Source organism: Cyanistes caeruleus, chromosome 1 (assembly GCF_971803275.1).
Source record: "Cyanistes caeruleus chromosome 1, bCyaCae1.hap1.1, whole genome shotgun sequence".
Classification (NCBI taxonomy): Eukaryota; Metazoa; Chordata; class Aves; order Passeriformes; family Paridae; genus Cyanistes; species Cyanistes caeruleus.
The window spans coordinates 131,643,420-131,664,654 of NC_141701.1; the positions used below are offsets into that span (position 1 = coordinate 131,643,420).

General features: G+C 39.1%; 1 protein-coding gene across 2 annotated transcripts in view; it reads right to left on the minus strand.

Moving 5' to 3' along the window:
* The window catches only part of FAM171A1 (family with sequence similarity 171 member A1), an 88,159-nt gene that overhangs the window by 19,485 nt on the left and 47,439 nt on the right, over nt 1-21,235 (minus strand). For both annotated transcript variants that reach the window (XM_086858835.1, XM_086858828.1), the window contains exons 3-6: nt 18,019-18,246; nt 12,132-12,224; nt 6,937-7,095; nt 1,879-2,055 (exon numbers count right to left, since the gene is read on the minus strand). In XM_086858835.1, the coding sequence (XP_086714961.1) occupies nt 1,879-2,055; nt 6,937-7,095; nt 12,132-12,224; nt 18,019-18,246 (657 nt within the window). The remainder of the gene's footprint in view (nt 1-1,878; nt 2,056-6,936; nt 7,096-12,131; nt 12,225-18,018; nt 18,247-21,235) is intronic.

Sequence of the window (21,235 nt, forward strand, 5' to 3'; positions counted from 1 at the left end):
AATTGGTTGGGATGTGGCCAAAATTCTACTAGAACTGGCATGCTGCAGTCAGGGCTTAAAATGCATCTTTGTTCAACATCTTTGGCTGCACAGAAAGGTGCTTACTTCAGCTGAAGTGTGAGCTGGAGCCTGAGTGTATCATCTTCAATACCTTGCTATCCAAGCTTTGTGAAGCTAAGTGTCCTGACAAAGATGCATTTTGTTTAGTCGTCCTTCATACCTTCTCCTCCCAATAACATAAGTGCTCCAGCAGTTTGTAATGAATCTAACACGGCTGGACATGTCTCAAGATTGGGAGGCTCAAGCCTGCAACACTAATTAAACACTAACCCATATTGATCTATACTAATATATATATATACTGCACACAATAGGATAACTGGGTCTTTATATATGAAATTAAAAACCATATTCCATACTAAGAGAGAGCTTTTGTGGCCTCACTGCAGGGACATGGAAATTTGGCCATAAATGAGAAAGCTCCATAATCAAAATCAGAACCATTTACTTGGAATTATGAGTAACTAGCAATGAGGCAGGTTGCAGCTAGCACAGTTGACAGGAAGGAATGGGGAAAGACTGCTTCTTATGGTGAAAGTAAACTCAATCTTCCCTGTTTTGCTTTTTTCTAACAAGGGAAAACAAAATAGTTTCTAGAAGAATTATTCAGTTTCAGGAAGAATGTAGTGAAACTTACTTCCAGGTCAGCACAGAAGTAGTTTCGTTTCCACAGTTAAGGGAAAACCAAATCCATTCATTGCACTCTTTTTCTACTATTCTACTTTAAATCATATTCAAACTTAGTCTTCACTAAATCATACTGCTTTACCCTCTAATACAGGCAACTTTTGACCGAAGATTCATAGGCATGCTGTTTGAAAATACATCATTTTTTTCAGCAAACAGAGGCAGTTAATAAAGAAAAACATATCTCCCCTTTCACCTCTCTCTTCCTCTTTTCCTTCAACACACTGCTTTCCTCCTCTTCTAGGTGTGATGATCAGCTGCCTCAAAACATTTGCTTGCAGGACAACCCCACACTGATTGTTTATACAGACCCATATTTCTGGTTCATTTTTCCTTCAGCATCTACCTTTCTCATCTTCCATTCTCCTTTTTCTTAACAACCATCTGGAACATATTTCAGAAGGCACAGTACAATAACTGAAGAGGGATCACCAAGACAAGACTTAAGCACTCCTTTGCCCTTTAAAATCTGAAGCTGTAAAGAAGGCCAGTACAGTGTACCAGCTAGCAACAAAATAAAGAAAATAAATTTGAAATAGAGCTTGAAACATGTATTTCTGGGAAAAGTCCTGTTCACAATGGCAAACACTATTCCGTAGTACAAAAACTTGAGTGCATTTTACAAATTTTATTAATTAGTCATTCTGCTCTTTCAAAATATTTAATGAATTTGTCTTTTTAAAATTAATTTAAATCATTTACATGTATTTTCCTGACAGTATTCATAAATCTCAAAGTGATTTACAAAAGAAGTCAGTGCTATATTTTCGATCTGGCAGGCAGGAAACAGAGCCCGAGCCAAGAGAGGGACCCAAGGTCAGACAGCTGGCTGCTGGCAAAGATAAGGCAAGTTTCCATTTCTACACATTTCAAATTCAATGCTGTAGTGAACACATCTCTCTTCTTCTCAGTATGTGTGTGAAATGCAGTTCTCTCAAGTTTTTAAATAAAATATTTAATAATCTAAATATGGTACAATTACCAAAACTTTTCTTTAAAATTGGTACATGGTACCAAGTCAAGTATATTTGCATATAAACCATATATTACTTGATCAGTAAAACTCAACTGTCACTTCTTTTAGATAGAAAACAAAAGCCATCTAGGGAGCCACAATGAGATGTCACCTACCAAATTTTTGGTCAAACCTCCATGCTGGAACGTGTGCATTGTGTTTCAAGTTGCTGTTTGCTGGCAGAGGCACTGTTACATAGATGGGGCCGTTCACGGGGACAGGGGTGCCATCGCTGCTGAGGAGGTGGACGCTGACAGCAGTGACAGGGGTGAGGTCATACCTGGTGCTGTTTCCTAACGAGAGAGTGAATGAACACCATCACTACAGAATGTACAGAATTTAAGGAATACCTGTGTGGTTCAACACTGCAGTACTACATCAACGTAATTCTCAATGGACGGTAGCAGCAATTTCCTCCCTGCCTCACAAAAAGAACTTTAAACCAACCAACCAGCCATCCAACAAACAACCCTCCCCCTGCCAAAAAAAACCAAACCCAAGCCACAAAATTAAAGGAAGATGTATATGGTCTTTTTTCACATAATTTGGAAAAATGTGAAGACAAAAAAACTACAGTGTAAAAATCTCCTGCATGTACTTTTCCATGTTAATTCAACTTAAATAAACCTGTATGAGTAACAGTTTCACAGCAAAAAAAAAAATTATCTTACAAGTCTTTATTATAACCTCAGGTGCCCATACTGTTAACTAACAAACACCAAAATAAACAGTGGCATCTCACCAAAGATCAGTCACATGTTTAAGAATGCCAAGGTGCATTTCCTTTGGCCTTTCACTGAAAAGAACCTTGCTAAATGGATTATTAGCATATACAGTTATCATCTTATCTAAACCAATAATTATTCTTTATGTTTAAACTGGATGCCAATGAATGTTACTTCATGACAACATACTTCTAAAAAGCATTATAACCCTTTAATGATTTAACCAAATGAATGAATGACAAATATATATATAAACAGGTGAAAAAAACCCATATTGAGCTTTAAAACCAAGATCTGGAGCTCAAGGCAAGAGCATGAGTAGTTCAAATTGGAAGAGATGGAGCTTCCAGTTTTGCAAGGGGCTTGAGCCCCACAGGCCCACGGAGCTGCTAAAAGCACCATCCCTGCTGCCTCTGTTGTGCTAGCTCCGGGGCTCTGCAGCTGCTCCTCCTGCCAGGGGGTGAATCAGGGAGAAGGGAGAGGGATGCCTGGCTGGTAGGGATGGGGTACTGCCCCACTGCAAGCCTGGTGCCTTACGATGCACAGTGCCTGTGGGGGCATATTCACACCCAGCAGTGGTGGCACAACCACGCGGCCTTCGCGTATCCTGAGGTTTCCCGGTGACAGTGCTCAATATGATGGGTATGTTGAGGGAATGGTGGGAAAACATTGAGACCTTTATGATTTCTTGCAACTATGGTTAAATGGTTAAATGTCCAGGAATGGCCTTTACTACATTTGATGTCTCCGAGCAACAGGTCACCAAATAAAGACATCACCAGGAAAGGGCTTGGGGAAGTGGTAAAGAGGAAAGGGAAAAAAGGTGACAAAACTTCACTGAATTTTAAATTCTTTGGATTTTTCAAGACTGGTGAACTGAAGAAATGGAAAATAACCAGAAGTAACGTTGCATGTGGCTCCTTTATGAAGGCATCTAGTCTGATGCACACTTTGCCCAGATTTCCAGGTGGGTGTCAGTGTTACACAGCTGATGTGCAAGGGACACGCGCTGCCCTCAATGACTGAGAATGGAGGGGCAGACGCTGACCTTACAGGGGGATTAAAGTATTGAGAAAACAGGCACTCTGAAGGTGCCCATGAAGGAGAGACACAGAGCTAACAGATCAAAAACAGACAAGTAAGCTTTGAAAATCCAGCTAGGGTGTAGGGAAAGGTTGCCAGCCTACCCATGCATCTGTAAACATAGGCTCCAGTGGTGCACAAAATTGGTCCCTTAACACATTACAATATAAAAAAGTGAGACAGAGGAAGGAATTGGTGAGGGAAAAGTTATTTCTTTATTCCTGATCAATACACTGCCTGTGCCTGCACCTATAACTTCTGTCAGACTGATGCTTGACCCCAGGCCTTGGGCCACTAAGGTTCTCAGGCTGGTATCAGAGAAAATTCTCTTGCCAAGTACTGTATCCTGAAGACATTCTTGTGTATACAAATTCCAAACAAAAAATGGTATACCCTCAGATTTTAGATTAATATAAAGGATTAAATAATGTTTTATATTTTGCATCTTTTTAAATATTGAAAGTTTGAAATTTTTCTTTAATTACTGTCTTGACATATCTGTAAAAATTACCTTTCAGTCGCAGAAGAAGCATTCTGATGGTGAAGCACAATTTTAATTAAGATGCACTAATACTTTGCAGCACTGGACTGAACAATTGATATTAGAAGATGAAGAAATTTCTGAAATCCACTGACCTCTAGCAATAAGAAATAATTCTCCAGTTTGCCACCTTGGACAGTATGTTAATGCTAATTAAAAAGATAAAATGTTTCTCTTTTTTGTTGTGAAGGCAAATTAAAATCAATGCTTTTGACACTCGCATCCTATAAAACTGATAAGCATACACACAGATTAAATGGGAAGGAACTTTGATAAATGCCAGCTTTGATTTATTTCTTGTCATTTTTGACATCTGGTGACCTCTAAAGAGCTTTAAAAATAATTAGATAAAATTCACTGTCAGTTAAGACATGATGCTTTATAAATAAACAAGCAGGCACACAAAAAGCAAGAGGAGTAATGGTTATCATCCAGCTTTGTCCATAGAGGCAGGTGATGAAAAGTTTCTTTAGTTGGGTTGAAAGGACAAGATTTTGGGAAGCCATCCTCCTGCTCTCCAGCTGGTGATTAATATAAACAATAAGCTAACACTATACAGGCTTGTCACTACTTGCAGTGAAATTCTTCAAATTTTTATGTTTACAACATGCTGATTCATCCAATGAATTTTCACTGCTCTGTATTACTACTTCAACACCCAGTTGGGATTTTATGATAAATGCTGAACTCATAGAGAGGAGATATTATCTGAAACTACTATAAAGACACTCTGGACAAATACTTAGGGATGTAAACACTACACCAGAACACTACAGACATGTAAATAAACTGTGAAAGAACAGAAAAGTAATTGTGGGGGAAGGGGAGGAGGGAGAGAGGGAAGACAGTGTCCTGTGAAATTCCAAAATTTCCCATGCAAATCAATGTTAAGCTTTTTTAGAATTCTAAAATTTGTAAATATTCTTTTTCTCTTGAGAACAAAAATATTCTCCAGCAGGTGTTGGCCTCATTTTTTTATGCTTTCAAAAGTTTTCCAGGCCAAGTCTTCATCAAGTCACTTGCAGATGCAGAAAAGGATGTCAATCCAACTTCAGGATTTTAAAGTTTCATATTTCCACACCAAGAGAGGATTCTACTAGAGATAGAGGACATTTCACTTCTACTATACTGCATAATAAAATACATTACATTTCTAGTCTGTGTTACACCATATTGAATACTACAGTAATCAGAAAACAAGGCTCTTCTCAGTCTCTTAAACACCATTTCTTTGACCGCAATTTTGGCCTTTTGCAACAGTTTTACCTGAAAACTAAAAGTCAAATCCAGGGTTCCTGTGATCAAGCAGAAAAGTTTCTGTCATGCAAGAATAGAGAAGACTAAAAAACCTAAGGCTGCACTAATCTGTTTTAAAGGGGGCTAGGAGATGAAAAAGGAGAAAGACAATATCCTGGTTGTGCATTTCCCATGAGATGGAATCATCTGAAGCCTTGGCAAGACCTGTGATCACTAGGTAAATGCAAGAATGGGAAGCTGGGTTGCCATGTACTTAAGAAAGGTTTGGGAAAGAGGAATCCCACACACACTGCCAGCAGTTTGTTCAGTTGGTTCACAGATAAAAAGAAAGGAGATGAGGAAGTAGACAAATGAGGAAGATGAAATGCATTCCTTCATTTAAAAAAAGATAAAGAGGTTTTGATCATGTCTGAGTATGAAGAGTCAGAGAAAATGGAAGGCTGAAGATGAGAATAGGAAAATGACAGGATGAGATGTACTCACTGGAGCAGACAGAAGGACTGGAGTAAGGTTGCAGACACGTTTCTTGTTGTAATAGAAAAGTAGATGTGCAGATTTGTACAAAGGGAAGAAGGGGGAAGCTAGCATGCTACTGTTTACACACATGACCTAGCATTCAAAGTCACTTAGATCAACATATCACAAGTAAATGCATCCTGAGAAACAGCAGAGAGAGACCTCAAGGGGATATTCAGGCTCCTTCAAAGCAGGCTCAGCTATGCCTCTGCCATCCTCACAGGTGACTAACTCTGTGCAACACCCTCTAACAAGTAAATCTACAGCTTAAACTATCCTCACCATAGCAAGGTTTTCCTAATCACTAGCCTGACTAGCATGGCCACTGATATCTTTCTAACCCACTATGGGTACAGAAAACAAATTGCTCTCCTTTTCACACCAGCCTTTTAAGAATTTGAAGGCTTCTGCTCTTGATTTTGCTATTCTTCTATTACCTATGAAATACCAATTATTCCACTCAAGACTGAATGAAATGTGGAAAAAGACTAGCAGGCAGTTGCAGCTGTAAAAATGTATTACAACTTTGAATTTAACAGTGGTTGTGCTTCTACTGTGAACATTCATTGTTTTCTCTTTGGTGCTAGACGAATTTTCACATTTTGGCTACATTCAAAAGTATCAATGAAGCCACTGAAACAATGCAGTATTAAATTCTTGATATGTACGCATTTTATTTTTAGAAAAAAGAGATGAAGAATTTTATGGCATCTTCAAGTTAAATCTTCTCTTGTTCCTTCACATTCATTTCCATCTTTTATGTGCACACGCAGTACATTTGGAGATTCAGCTTTGAACTAAAAGTGTGACCAACTTGTCTGATCTCCCAAGGCCAAAGATTTTTCATCTTTGCTATTCAGTGGCCCCATTTAAGGGACAGCAGACTTGCCCTCTTGCTCACTGGAACAGCATACTGGTAGGGCAGTTGAAAATATCATGTCACCCAAATGTGAAAGAATGTTTTCTGGAATGAGGAATGGAAAAAACTGTAGGATCAAAAGTCAAGCCCTGGACCAATATGAAATCAGAGCAAAACCAAAGCAGTGGGTTACCTGTTCCATTTCCATCTAATCCCTGCAAATAAGGGAAACTGTCCACTTCCCAGGGTGAACTGGCTGCAGTCAGATATGCTGTCAGATCACTGTAGCTAGTGTTCTCTGGCAATTTCACAGATCTTCTCTGAAAGTGAACTTGTGGCTGAGTCCGTGCACCTAAAAATATTAAAAGTGACTTTATATCCAGGATGGGCAGAATATTTAGGTGTTCATATTCATGGAAGCAATTTTACATTTTTTCATTATAAAATCCAGTAGCTTGAGAAGAACAAAGATATCAGCAGGCAATTATGAAAGACAGAAAAACAGTATTTTTACATTTATTTTGCAGTTGCCATTATTTCTGCACAAGTATTCCAGAGCAAAACTGTGGAGGCACCTACTGTCAGAAGCTTTTCTGGCTATGTTGTTTCTCCTTCACTTCCATTACATGCCTCTTTTAATTAGTCTAACTGAAACTAAAACTAAGTTCAGAGGTAGGGTATGCAAAAACTTAGAAAAACATCCAGTTCACAATATTTGCTCAAATTTTGTTTTCCCTGAAATAGCAAGATAAATGTAGTTTATACTTTTGAAAATTATTATCTAAGAGACAGTTCTACCTGTAGTCTCAATTAAGTTCTGTAACTTCTGTATTTAGATTTTGCAAAGCTTTAGCCATGAAAACTAACTCTAGAACTGAGACCAGTCACTACTGAAATTGCTGGACAAAAAGATTCACTTGATAAACCTTGGCTGAAAAGATTTTCTATATTTTCCCATGCAAAAAACATATCTAAATAGAAGCAGATTACTTGGCATGTAAGAGTTCTCTCTTTTCCTCTGTCTTGTACAATGTTAGCATTTCTTTCAAGCTCACTAGGTGTTAATTGAAGGATCTTTGCTGCAACATGATTTTAAGAGTGTTTCATGTACTATGGCATTTCATGTCTCATTTAAATCCCAGCTTATAAAGTCAATAGACTTTTTCAAAGGATACTCACCATTGATACTGTTTAGCAACACACAGCAAGACTCCATCTGAAAGTTTGTGTGCACATGCAAATTAATTTTTAAATCAAAAGCTGTTGTATTCTCCAGAGCTCATTTTGAATACACACAGAACACTTCCCACACAGCACAAAATCAAGAGGCAAGCATTTTTCTTTTTAATTCACATTGGACTATGTGATTCAAAGATGTCAACTCAAAACCATTTTGCATCTTTGCCCCCATTAGTCTCTGGCAGCACTTTTAGGCTACATGTAGCTTCACTGTGAGAAAGAATAACGAGCCTGACTTGCTCCTAAGCTTTGTAACTGCCAGTGTCATTAACCTAGAGAGTGGAATCTTTTCTTGCATAATTTTCCAGCAGGAGCTCTAGCTGTGACAAAACAAAACTCAATAGAACAAAATGTTGTATTGGTCAAGAAAAATGTCTGTGTACAGGAGTAAGCACTTGCAAAGAGCTGATTGTTGTTTAGCTACCATTTCTTAGGTAATTCATCAAGAAAAAGCTGTAAAATTGCTTTTATTTTTTAATTTCTGAAACACATATTTAAGTATTTACAGTAGGCTCTCAAGACTGGCAGTATCCTTAAGTGTTTAATACAGTCATTAAACAATACCTGTATGAAATGGGAAGAAATCTCTCTTATATTATTTCTAGACATAAATGGAAAACTATATAAAAGATTAAGTAAATTGACTGCAACAAACTCAGGCAGGATTTATCTCCTGTGTGCTCTGCGATACTGAAGCAGTTTGCTGTAACTCAGGGACTGATGTGCTCAGGCACTTTGGAACCCCCTGACTGCACTGCTGAGTGGGCTCCTACAGCCCATGGGTATACATATCCACAGTAACAACACAGGAAAAAAAACCCACAACGAAGAAACTGGCATTAGGATTATCACCAATAGTTGTATGTAAAATTGTCGGATTTTCCGCTGTCTAAATCTCTGGTTAAGATGCATTATTCAAGCTGCCAGGAACTGCTGTTTTATTTCTGAAGATACAAACTAAGCAAAAATTAGAAACCAGCTTGTTGCATGTGTAATACAGTAGTTTATGGGTTTTCTATTAAAAAAAAATTGATGGATTTTACCACTGAGAGAGCCATGAGCTGCCAAATTTTAACTAGATAAGGAGGACTCAGAAAGCCAATCTCAGTTCCTTCAATCCTACAAGCAGCACAAAGCCTTCTTATGGCTGAGCCCCAAACCTGGCAGGAAACCTGCACAACAATGCACTCGGGTGTAAGCTTCGAGGGTGAAGAAACTGTCTCCTCTGTGATAGTGCATACACAAACATTTAATAAATCAGTGCAGAGTAGTCACTTCACACCCTAGAAAAACAAATTCCTCCATACTAATGTTCACTCAAAAGCTGCTATTCACCCTGACTCCCCCTTCAGTTCCTCAGCTGGGTCTCCCACACCTGGCAAGAGACTCCAAAGGGGCAGAAGACTGGGAGCTTCCAGAGAAAGGCTTGTACAAAGGGAAGAAGCGGGAGGAAGGGAAGCAGCTACCAAGGCTTTCACCTTCTGTCACCACCAATCCAATGCATTTTACCAGAGGCCATAGTGGATTTTGGGGCGTATGTCTGGGGATAGATTTATTGAGGGAATTGAAGTGGTAGAAACTTGTACTGACCAGACTCTTCAGAGTATTTTTCCACAAGTCATCACTTATCACTGGGAGTGGGTTATTAGTATTGCTTCTATTACTGAAGATACCTAGCTTTTACTTATAAATTGCAGTTTTTACATCTAAAACCCAAGCACATTCAAGTATAAAATGTGCATGTGAGCTTCTTCCACATGGTGTGTGCCATGAGGTAAAGACTGCTGAGCACTGACCCTGCCTTCTTAAAACAGCCTCTTGTCAACACATCAGCCAGATTTCTATGCTGTCAGCTCTAGTTTGCCAGTACACCCCTTAGGATGTAACCTCAAGGAGTCCCTGTAAAGTACCTCTTGTCACACTGAATGTGTGACATGTGGCACCACACCAGCACCTGAGGTTTAATCCATGTGAAGTAACATCTGAAGTCTCACCAATTCATGCTCTGATTGCTCACAGGTCAGTGACAGATAGAGAGTCCCCATACAGCTTCCATTCACTGAATGCTGAAATTCCGCCCATCACTTGCTGGTATTAAATAACTTAAATGACCCAGTGGTTGGCAAGCCCCATCCCTCACAATTACTGACAGAGCACAGCAGTGGATTGTAATGCCATCATGAAAATGAAGCTGCATGCATCAACTCAGACAAACTTCTCAACTGCATAATACATCACTTGCTTGATTAATTATTCAAATGCAATTGGTAACTTAGTGTACCAAGACAGGCCTTTCTTTCTCTTTGGCTGGTGCTTCAAACACCAGTGTTCCCAGCCTGTTCCTCGTATAATGAGTTCTGGTTTGCTCTCATTCTTGCACTAAGGTAACTCCTGATCAGCTCTTTTGAAACAGTGTGAGGTTACTGGGAAGTGAATTAGAGAAATAACAGAGGAAAACTAGGTCACAAGAATTTTGGATCGAGACTAGAGAGGCTCCATTCAAATACTGGAACAATGTCTAGGCTGTCTTTCTTTTAAGTATCATCACAAGAGAAGTCCCAAGAAAAGAAATGCGGACTGGACCCATAAAATAGATTTTACTGGGCAAGACTACAAGTTCAAATTCCAATCCTTAGCACACTCCAGGTACCACCTTCTTCCTTTATCCCTTTTTTCTGCTATCCCAGTAGAAGCAGTAACATTATTCTAACTTACATATATTGTTAACACACTGGATAATTCACTGAAGGAAAGATTATGTTGAAAATATTTATGAGTCACACTCAACTGTTAAATGTCCCTCTAGTCCTCCAGAAACTCCCATTTTTTTGAAGGAAGATGTGAACATGAAAATACTGTTCCTTTTCAGTTAACTGCATAATATTAGCACATTTGCATAAGAATAAGAGTATTTAATACAGCATGATAGTGGAATACTATTGGTAAACAATGTTTCATGTTTTGCCTAATGGAATCCCTTGTGTTTTAACACAGTTCACTGTCCATCTAATTTACCCCTTAGACAATGTCCAGCTCTCAAATTGCAGAATATATGTAGAGCAGCTCTTTCTCCAGCTCCTTCTGAGCATTCTATCAGCTACCTAATTTGTTTAATGCATTTTCAGCTCTAGTCATATCTAGTGCTATCATTAATGAAAAGTCTATTGTGTCTGGATGGCTTCTAACTAAAAAAATATGTCAGGAAGGCATAACTGTATTATATTCTCTCAGATAAAACAAGGTTATCTTGGAATACTGTTGAGGGCACTATTCCCTTGTTTAACTATCCAGTAGAGTTAAAAATGATGGCAAGCATAAGACTTATTGTGAATAAGACACCATTTATGCACAATTAAGAATGCCCACAGGAAGGATACACCCTTGCTCTGGTTCAAAGTACCTTTAAAAACCCCTGTTCTTTTATTAACAGACTTACCTCAGCCAGCACATCAGCTGGAGTAATTTATGTCAGACCCCTAAGCCAGATGAACATTTTATTCTTCACTGTGCAGTTCAGAACTGTTCCTCTGACTGATACTGCACTCTATTATTACTTTAACATCTGTGTTTGGCCTTATGAAAAGGTTATTCAAACTTTATTTTTCTCATACAGTGGGCTTCAATGTGTAGGACTTAGGTTTGCAGGAAGTCTGACAAGGGGTCCACAGGAAAAGCAAGTTTATACAGTGTTTATACAACAACGCAGATACAAGAAATTTTCAGTTTTTCTATGCCATAAACATCTAAGTCATTCACACTAAGAAGCAAGAAACAAAATAAAACCAGAGGCAAATCTCAGACATTAAGAACACCAGAATATGTTTACTTCAAGGATGGTTAAATGAGGCTAGATGAAAAAACATCCAACAGATAGCGTAAGAAATTTAATCTCTAGCTCTCAAATGGCACACTGAAGTCCAAACTCATTTATTACCATGTAACTTGAATTCCCTAGTCACAGCAGTTAGGAATGAATTCAGCTATTAATTTGGTAAAACAATCCCACAGAGAAGCATCCCTCAGGGAACTCAGAACTCCCCACAGAATACCAGTCTCACTCACAGGACAGGGTTCAGAAAGCACTGGGCTGTCATGCTTTTTCTTTAGTGTCCCTCAAATTTCAATTCCTGTTCCCCAAAGCCAGCATACCTTGAAATCCTGAGACTATCTGGACTACATCATCATAGACCATCAGAGTAGCTGAGCGTTCAGGAAGAAGGCCGAGGCTCAGTGAAGAGAACACTGTGGGAGAGAAGTGGTTTAAGTGGGATATATTTAAATTCCTATAAACATAATCCAACAACAACAGTGCTTACTTTCTTCACATTTTTGCAAAAGCAGGCCACCCAAACGATTAAAATCATATTGTATACATGACAGAAACCACATGCATTTTCTGAACCAAACAGTTAAATTGCCAGAGTAACTACTGAACTAAACAAAATGTTCTATGCTTTGAGTCCTGCACGTCATGCATGATAGCTCAAAGCACTGAAGAGTGCAGTGTAAAGCAGAGCTTCGTGCTTTATATGAAGCAATTCCCAGTTACACAGAAAGACAAGAAATACATAATGAGAACTGAAATGCTAACTCATTCTGGCTGAGTTATTTTTCTGTGCAACAGCTCTACTTCTTACCTCAGGAAGATTTTAATGAAATGTAAGTTTTAAGAACTTTGAGATGCTTACATAAGTTATACAGAAAGGCAAAGTATGATGAATAAGTCTGAATAATTTGCTTTAAAATGCAGCATGTACTTACTGAATCACCACCTACACCAGGGAAGTGCTATTTATAGCAGAACTACTGTCATCCTACCAGTGGTGTGAAAGGGGATGGATAAATGGTATTTGCTGCAAAAAGTCTACCTGCAAGGACCTCCCATCCCACTGGGTACTGACACTCCTTGCAGAGAGCTGTGTCAGTGTGCACACACATCTCTGCAGAGTGAAAAACAGGATATAATTTCATGCCAAGTTCTTCAGACACAGAAGACCCAAAATATGGAAGGAATTATCCACCAAGCCCACCTACCACTGCCTGCAGTACACGTGTGGCTTTCAAAGATAGAAGGAGAAGACTAATGTAGACTAGGTATTTTTGGTAACTGAGCAGCATCCCATACCTGGAGAGCACTCATCCTAGTCTGAAGTAAATGCAAGCTGAGGAAGGCATTCCCAGAAACAGTCAACAGAAGAACAACACAAACTCTTCTGATTTTCTGGAATTTTATGAATTTCCTCTAAATTAATACAGATTACTTAATCCAAGTAATTGGGTTATTAATCCAAATAAATAGTAAGAGACCATATAGATGTTGGCTACCAACAGGGAGACTACACTATTTCTGCTTTAAAAAACATATTCTCCTTCTAAAGACTGGAAATTTCAGAGTTTGGGAGAAGTACGGGAGAAAGGAGAAAAAATTACAAGAAACACACTGAAAACAACTACCATCTAAAAGTTGGTCCTAATGATTTATATATATAAACATTGAAATATAAAAATAGAAATTAAATATCATGCTATTGCAAGTACAGCTGGGCATTTTTTCTTTCCAATGCCCAGCATGAGAAACAGATGTACACATTAAGCAACATAAGTAAGAAAGCCTAGTGCAAGTAGCACTAAGGCCACACAATTACAAAATCTGTCAGTACTCCAATAACTTAATTTGTATGAAGAAAGCTAATGTAATTTAGACACCCTGGGGAGCTCAATACAATCAGCCATGCCAACATCTTCCATATATGCCAGCCTATAACGAATATATAACCTCTAAACTTCCCTTGGGCTTTTCTGCACAATCTTTTCTCAGCAGGACAAAGACAGAAAGACACAGCTTTTAAGGCCAGAAGGATGACAGTGATGATCCAGCCTTATTCCTGTATAACTAAAGCCTTCCCTGAATTAATTATTGCTACAGATTCAATAGCCGTACCAAGACTTGAAAATATGTTGCAAATGAACTCCAGTTTTATTTTACAGGTGTCCAGTGGTGAAGTGATGGACCACTACATGAATGTTCTAATAAATAATTATGAAGGCAGCTAAACTATGTGCCTCTTTACCCATCAAAATTTATAGAGGTTCGATTTCCAGCCATTTGATCTTCTTTTTATACAGGCCTGCTAGACAGAAGAATTCTCTCTTACCCGTTTCCTGTTCTCTATGAGGGTATTGATGGACTATGATCAAATTACCCCATGAACATTCGTGCTAGTGAACAAAATAAATTAAGCACTTCCAAGTCTTTCCCTGTAAACTGTATTTTTCAATCTTTTAATCACCCCTGATAAAAGTCCAGTTTTAAACATTCTTCTTGAAGTGTAGATCCAGAGCTGGACACACATTTCCCTGAATGGCTATGTCAAAGACAAGTCCTGAAATGCTATACTCTGCTTTCCCAGTTTTTAACCTTATTTTACAGGCAAATGATTCCAGATGAGCTCTCCTCTCCCAGAAATACCATAAGCATCATCCTCTGCTCCTAAAACTGTATTTTATCACAGTGAATATCATAGTCTGCTTTGACTTTGACTGACTGTCCTGGTTTCAGCAAGATGCAGATACTTCGTTCACTGTGGCTGGTACAGTGCAGTGTTTTGGATTCGGGATGCCAATAACATCAATAACACACTGATGGTGTGGGTGCTCCTGAGTAGTGCTTACCCTAAGTCAAGAACTTTGCAGTTTTCCATGTTTTGTCAGTGAGAAGCTGCAGAAGAAGCTGGGAGGGAGCACAGCCAGGACAGCTGACCTGGACTAGCCAAAAGGAAATTTCATACCATAGAATGTCATGGCCAGTATATAAATGGGGGGAGAGTTGTCTGGCAGGGGTTAACTGCTGCTCAGGGATGGGCTGGGCAATTACATTGTGCTTCGCTTGTTTTAACTTGGTTTTACTCCCCACTCTCTTTTTGTTAAGTCTCATTCTTCTTCTTAAATTTTATTTTATTTCAATTATTAAACTGTTCTTAACCCACGGGTTTTACCTTTTTATGATCCTCCTCCCCAACCCATGGAGGCTGGGGGGAGGAAGCAAATGGGTGGTACTTAGTTGACAACTAGAGTTAAACCATGGCACTGCCTCTACCAATGAAGTCTGAACTCTGCTGTCTCAGCAACTCCCTCTCTTTATTGCACACACTGCTCCAAAAGAAGTGTCCTTTTAAAAAAGGATTACCAGTCACAAATGTTTTCTTCCAAATTTTTTACAAAGAAAAATCTAAGCATAGTTAAGAGCAACCGATGAACACGTCTTCCATTGTGAACGCTTCAACAGCTCAAGTGATGTTAAATTAATGAACTGTTAATGAGTGGAGTCATGGCTCTGCTGATAAATATTTAAATGGAAGAAGAGATCTTAAATCTTTTCTCCCTACCATTTATCACTACGTAAATAAATAATCCTCCTGCTTAAGCAGTAAAGAGCTAGTAATTGTTTTTGTTAATATAAGAAAAATTAATTTCTGCACTCCTTGAAGCTACTACAACAATATCACAAGTTCAGTGGCTGCACAGCTTTTCAGCATAACACTATTACTAATGCATATTGCCTGTGATGGAGGAATCCTGATCCTTCGGCAAAGTTCTGCTACAGCACTTTAAATATTACCACCCTTTAGCTTTCAAACCTACTCCCTACTCATGGTTATCATTTTCCTATTTGAGGTAAAATGGCCACAGTTCATTTACCACAGCACACAGGATGGCACATCAGCTTCAACACTGCCCTGGAGGAATGCTTCTCAGAGTGGGACCTGCTCTGTGGGGGACAGCTCCTAGCACTGTTAACAAGCATTTTGGGAAATGAAGATCCAACTGTATGGCCGTGCCCAGACTGCACACTGCAGAACAAAGATCGAGATATTCTACCTGTTCCACATCATTCAAACCAGCTTAAAAATAACAACAAAACAACTTGCACATTTTTCCAAAGTTCTATAATGTGCTAGTTAAAAGCATGATAGGCATCTAAATACAGGGCATTGAAATACAAACAGTTCTTGGAAAGTTTTTTTAAAGACTATAGGCATCTTAGTCCATACAAAACATAAAAGCCTAAGTATCTTAACTTTTATATCATGTATCTTTTCAGGACTAATTCAAAGAACAATCCTATTAAATCTACATCAGGCATATCGGGTTATAACTTGTTTCTTTAATCAAAGAATGGAATAGGTTCAAGGTACAGAAAGCAAAATAAAGAATTCTACTTCCAATTAAATCAATGGCAAACTATCTACCAGTTTCAGTGGGGGAGGATCAGAGGTGAAATGAATCTACTTTCTGAGCTAAGCTCACATTTCAGCCATGGAAAGAAAGATTTTGTGGAACCTATACAATTACTGCTCTTTAAACTTCAATGATTTACTAAAACAGAAATGCCCTGTTTCATTCCTTTCCCTCAAAAATCAGCATTTAAGCAAAACAACAAGCAAAAAATTAACCAAACAAACTCCAGGCTATGGAACAGTACATCTCATTCAAAAAACCTAGGGTATGAGTCAGAAAGAGAAGAGACACAAGGCAAGGTTATTGCATACTTTAATCATTTAAAAGCACGTGAAGTATGCTGAGAAAGTTGCACGTTATCTTATTTAAAGAGAAGAAAACCCAAAGAAATTTCTAAACAGAGTCACAGAACAATTATGGCTGGAAGGAACCTCTGTATGTCACCTCTTCCAGCAAGCAGAGGTTCTCCAGTTGAGTCCCGAATGTCTTTAAAGGCGGAGATTTCACAACCTTTCTGCATGACCTATTCCAATTTTGCTGCTGCTGCAATGAATTGTCGTCTTTTACATATTTTAAACTCTGCTGTCTGCAACTCTTTTCAGTTGCTTCTTATTCTTTCACTACACCCCAAAAAGCTTGACTTAGTCTTTGCTGTAGCTCCATTAAGGAGCTGAAAAACATGGCGAAATACAGTTCAGAAAATGTGGAAGAAGTTACTTTTATCTTATCTGAAGCAAGTGAAAGCAGATAAGTAAACAGCATGTTGAAATGCCTAAAGCATAATTCTGGGTTTGAAGAGATTCACGTTCCTTTCCCCTTCTGAAAATACATTTTCTACTTGACCTTGCAGCAAGTCACGCAGTCCTTCTGGCTATGTTGGTATTAATAAATAAAATGGAGCCAAGGCATGGAATTCAACACTGCCCTGGGAACATATACACTATTTAAATATTAGTGCACTTAAAACGTCACTTGGCTTTGGTCCAGGCTAATTATCAAACCCGAGGTGTGTGTTATTTAGGTGTGATTTGTGTACAATACCTGGGATCATTACCAAATTACGTGGACCCTAATTGTACCTGAGGATTGCAAGAAAGGCAGATGAAACTTGAGATGTGATCCTCATATAGATGTTACATCTCAAGGTTTAAAAGCCACCCTCAATCTGCTCTTTTCAGCAATACAGAAATAGGGTTCACGACTCAATTTTTCTACTCATATAACTAATGTAAGGTTCTTAGGCATTCTGATAAAAAATAACATGTAACTATTATTGTTATATTTGTTTGCCCGTGGAAGAAGCAAAACCATGCCAATTAAGTTAGTAAAAATCTTTACACTTGGATAACTGCAGATTAAAACTGTTCTATTGACATGGCTAAGAACTAAAAGACCAGGACCTTTATTGTACACTACAGCCTATGGTGCAACAGTTGTTGCTACACCTTAGAAGAGAAGCAGGAGTACTTCACAGCTGCTGAAACAAGGTTCTTGGAAACCTCGGGACTTCCCATTAAGAAAAATATCTGGAATAGATTTCTATTTACTATGGAGCTGTAGGAGCACCAACAGTTGTTTGAAAACTGATGCAGCACTGTATGAAGGACCTCCAGGAGAGTGAATCTCTGCTCAGCCTTGATGCTGCAGTTTAACTGAGGAATAAATGTTACTATTTTTGAAATGTGAAGATGCTTCTCCTCCCACCCAGGATATCAAGCATTGAAACACATAATACAAAACTGTGTAGCTTCCTTTAGATGCAATATCTTACCTCAGAACAAAAATAAAGATCTCTTACCAGGCAATCTTACAGGTTTCCATGGTGCAGAATTTGGCACATATGCATGTTTACTAGCAGTCACTATCAGCTGATTGCCCAACTTATACTGAAACTTGAGGAAGGCAGTGCCATCTGCTCCTGAGGTTCCAGATGCAATGGAGATCTGGTTGGTAAAAATCTCAATGAAGGCTTCAGTTACTGGCTGATGGGTGCTGGCATCGCTTACATGGACCTTCAGCGTTACTTCTGTAATGACAAACAACCACAGCGATTATTGTCTGAAAAGCTTCTGTGGGAGGCAGCAGTTAGAACATGCTGACACACCAGTGTCCCAACACACCAGCTCTGACATTTTGGTGCCACATACACCTTTTTATAATGGCCTGAAGTTCTCCATCTCAGGCAGTCACTCTTCAGGGACACTGCAGATTCTGCTACAAGCCAGACCAGGTCCTGAATTATTGCCTGACAGCTAACTTCAACTGTGGAGGCATCAATCTTCCACCTGTGACCCACATGCAGCTGGGCAGCACATCTCCAGAGCAGTCAACGCTCCCTTTGAGGGGAAACATGTCAATCACAGAGTACTGCTGTACTATGGCAATTCTAAACGTTTGCTATCCAACATCCTGTGTTAGTCATGCAAGCAGGGCATGGAAACTCTCTGTAAGGTCCTTGCTGTGCTTCTGCTCCAGCCAGCCTCCTCCAGCAGCAGTGGGGAGAAGAAAAGTGGGATATGCTCCTCACTCCTTCCCAAAGCAATTCTCTCTGTGCAGGAATGGAATGGATGAAATCTGCTGTGATGGAAGCCCAGGAAGAAATAGAGTAACAGGGCAATACAGTAGGCTGTATTTTCAGCTCTGGTGGGAGAAATTACCCCAGCTGGCACAGGACCTCCTGGTGGTGTCTAACCAAGGTGGAGAATTCCCACAGGATCATGTCCATGTCCTCAAAGCACAGGACAACCAGGTGGGATGCAGAGTGCTAGCAGTGGTAGCGGCAGCTGTGACATTACTGTATGATCTGTCCCCACATACTACTGGTGAGAAGCAAAGCAGTGATGGTTAAAGCAGTCAGGAGAATCATACATCCTGCAGATATGCAGTCTGAAGCCAACACAATAGACTACATTTTTCTTGAGTAATTTGCCATTTTTCCAGAAACTAATTTACTAGTTTAAATGGTTCCAGATGTACAATATTTGTCCACTCCGGGCACTCTTATGACTAAACCATGCATATTGTGTCACCAAGCATTTGTTACATAAAATGGAGTGGCTTGTGCAAGACAGTCCCTCTAGAAGGCATTCTTATGATTCTATGATAGTTTTTTGTGCCTACAAAAGTTCAACTGCCTCATGCTCTAAAGCAGCAGCTGTTGCCTTTGTGCAATAACCATGACTTAAATGCAGTTTTGTGTTGAAAAGACCCAGCAATGATCTACTGCTTCCACCACATTATTCCTTGGGTTCTTTTCACTTACAGTTGTCTCTTTCTTAAATGAACACCTCCTCTCCCTCTTTTCTCTCCAGCTCTCCCCTTTCCCTCATTCCCATCATAATGTCTGGGAATTCTGCTGTTCTTGCATGAAGTTCCCTACCTCAGTTTCTCCATTCCCTAAGCTAGTAGATGGTATTTTGCAAACTCCCTTTTTGTGTTAGGAGACTTCAGCCTCTCACAAGCATGATCCTCCCACTCCACGTGCAAACATTTTTGCATGTGATGCCCACAAAAGAGAGCATGACCTCCTGCTCACATATACTCAAAAACATTACACTGATTTCTACAGAACAATACTGGTGGCAGAATTCTACAGTTCATCTACTAATTCCTTATCAGAATTTATTTTGGTGTAAGCCCTGAGCCAGCTAGACATGACACCAAGAAGAAAACACAGAACTTAACAAAATCTTTGTGGCGAGTTTCAATAGTGAAATGACACAACTGAGTATGTGGAGAAAAACACTGCAACAACCTAAAAGTTTAAAAGGACATGAGGACCTAATACAAAAGTACCAGCACATCTGTCCTAAGGGCATTTCAGCCAGAAAGATCTATTTGCTGTGCCCTTTCATAAGCAGAGACCTTCTCTCTGAATTCTACAGTACTGAAAATATCAATGTCAAGCAGCCCTGAACAAAAACCCCGTTAGAGAAATTCATCATCATTGCAGCCATTGCTTTAGAACTTGGCAATGGAGGATGCAAATTTAGACGGGATCAGCATGAAATATATTCTAGCTATTAAAGACTCTGGACTTCTTCCCAGTTTTGCATTTAGTAGTCAAAGGAAGCAATGTACATTGGTTGAAAAGCAGTGTCCACCTACTCTGGTGCCCAGTACAGAGGTTGCTCCTTAGAAACTTTGCCTTGACCACCAAGAAACTTGTGAAATCTTGTGTATGTGAAAGGCAGCCACACTAATCAATGAAGGAAAAGATACATATTCATGTATTTACAAACATAAGGACAACAAACAGTATAAGTTTTAATTTTCAAACCAGAGGGATATGCTTAGATCCAAAGCCAGATAGCTGTGCTCTTAGCACTTCCCACTTTGAATTTTCTACTAAAGAATGCAAAAATAGATGAAGTTAAGAATAATGGGTGATGCATTAAAGAAAATGCAAGAGAACAGGACAAGCTGAACACTGCTGTTAGTAATTTCAGTAACATGGAAGTTTAGCCTTTCCTAAAAAAAAACACAGAAAAGGAGGAACACCAAAGAGCTCTGGAATATTAAGTACTAATTAAGGAAGAGAGAAAGAAAACAAAAGAAGTATTGTATCAATTTAATTCCTTATATACATACAAAATTCTAGAATAGAGACTACTACTAAAATTGATCATGAGAGAAAAACAGTAAAATTTTCCTGTATACATAAATCCATCTTTCTCTTCCCAAATCAGAGAGCTAGTCATAGGTATCTCCAATAGGAAATCTCTTTATCTCTCACTCCATAGCTATGTAAGGACTTCTGTCTGCATACTTCTTTCTCTCTTTCTGGCAGGGAAGGACAGGGTCTTCCAAAATCCTTCTAAACAGAAATGACAAAGGCAATCACCCAAGACAGCAGACTGATGTCCTGAAAGGCAGCAGACTGGAACTGCTGTTCCAAACCACACAGTCCCTAGATCAGACACTGTGCTTGTTTTCTCCTTCTTTTTGATACTTAACATGTTTTTTTCCTGGGCAGATAGAGAAAACCCTAGCAGCCTGAACAATCCTAATTCCTT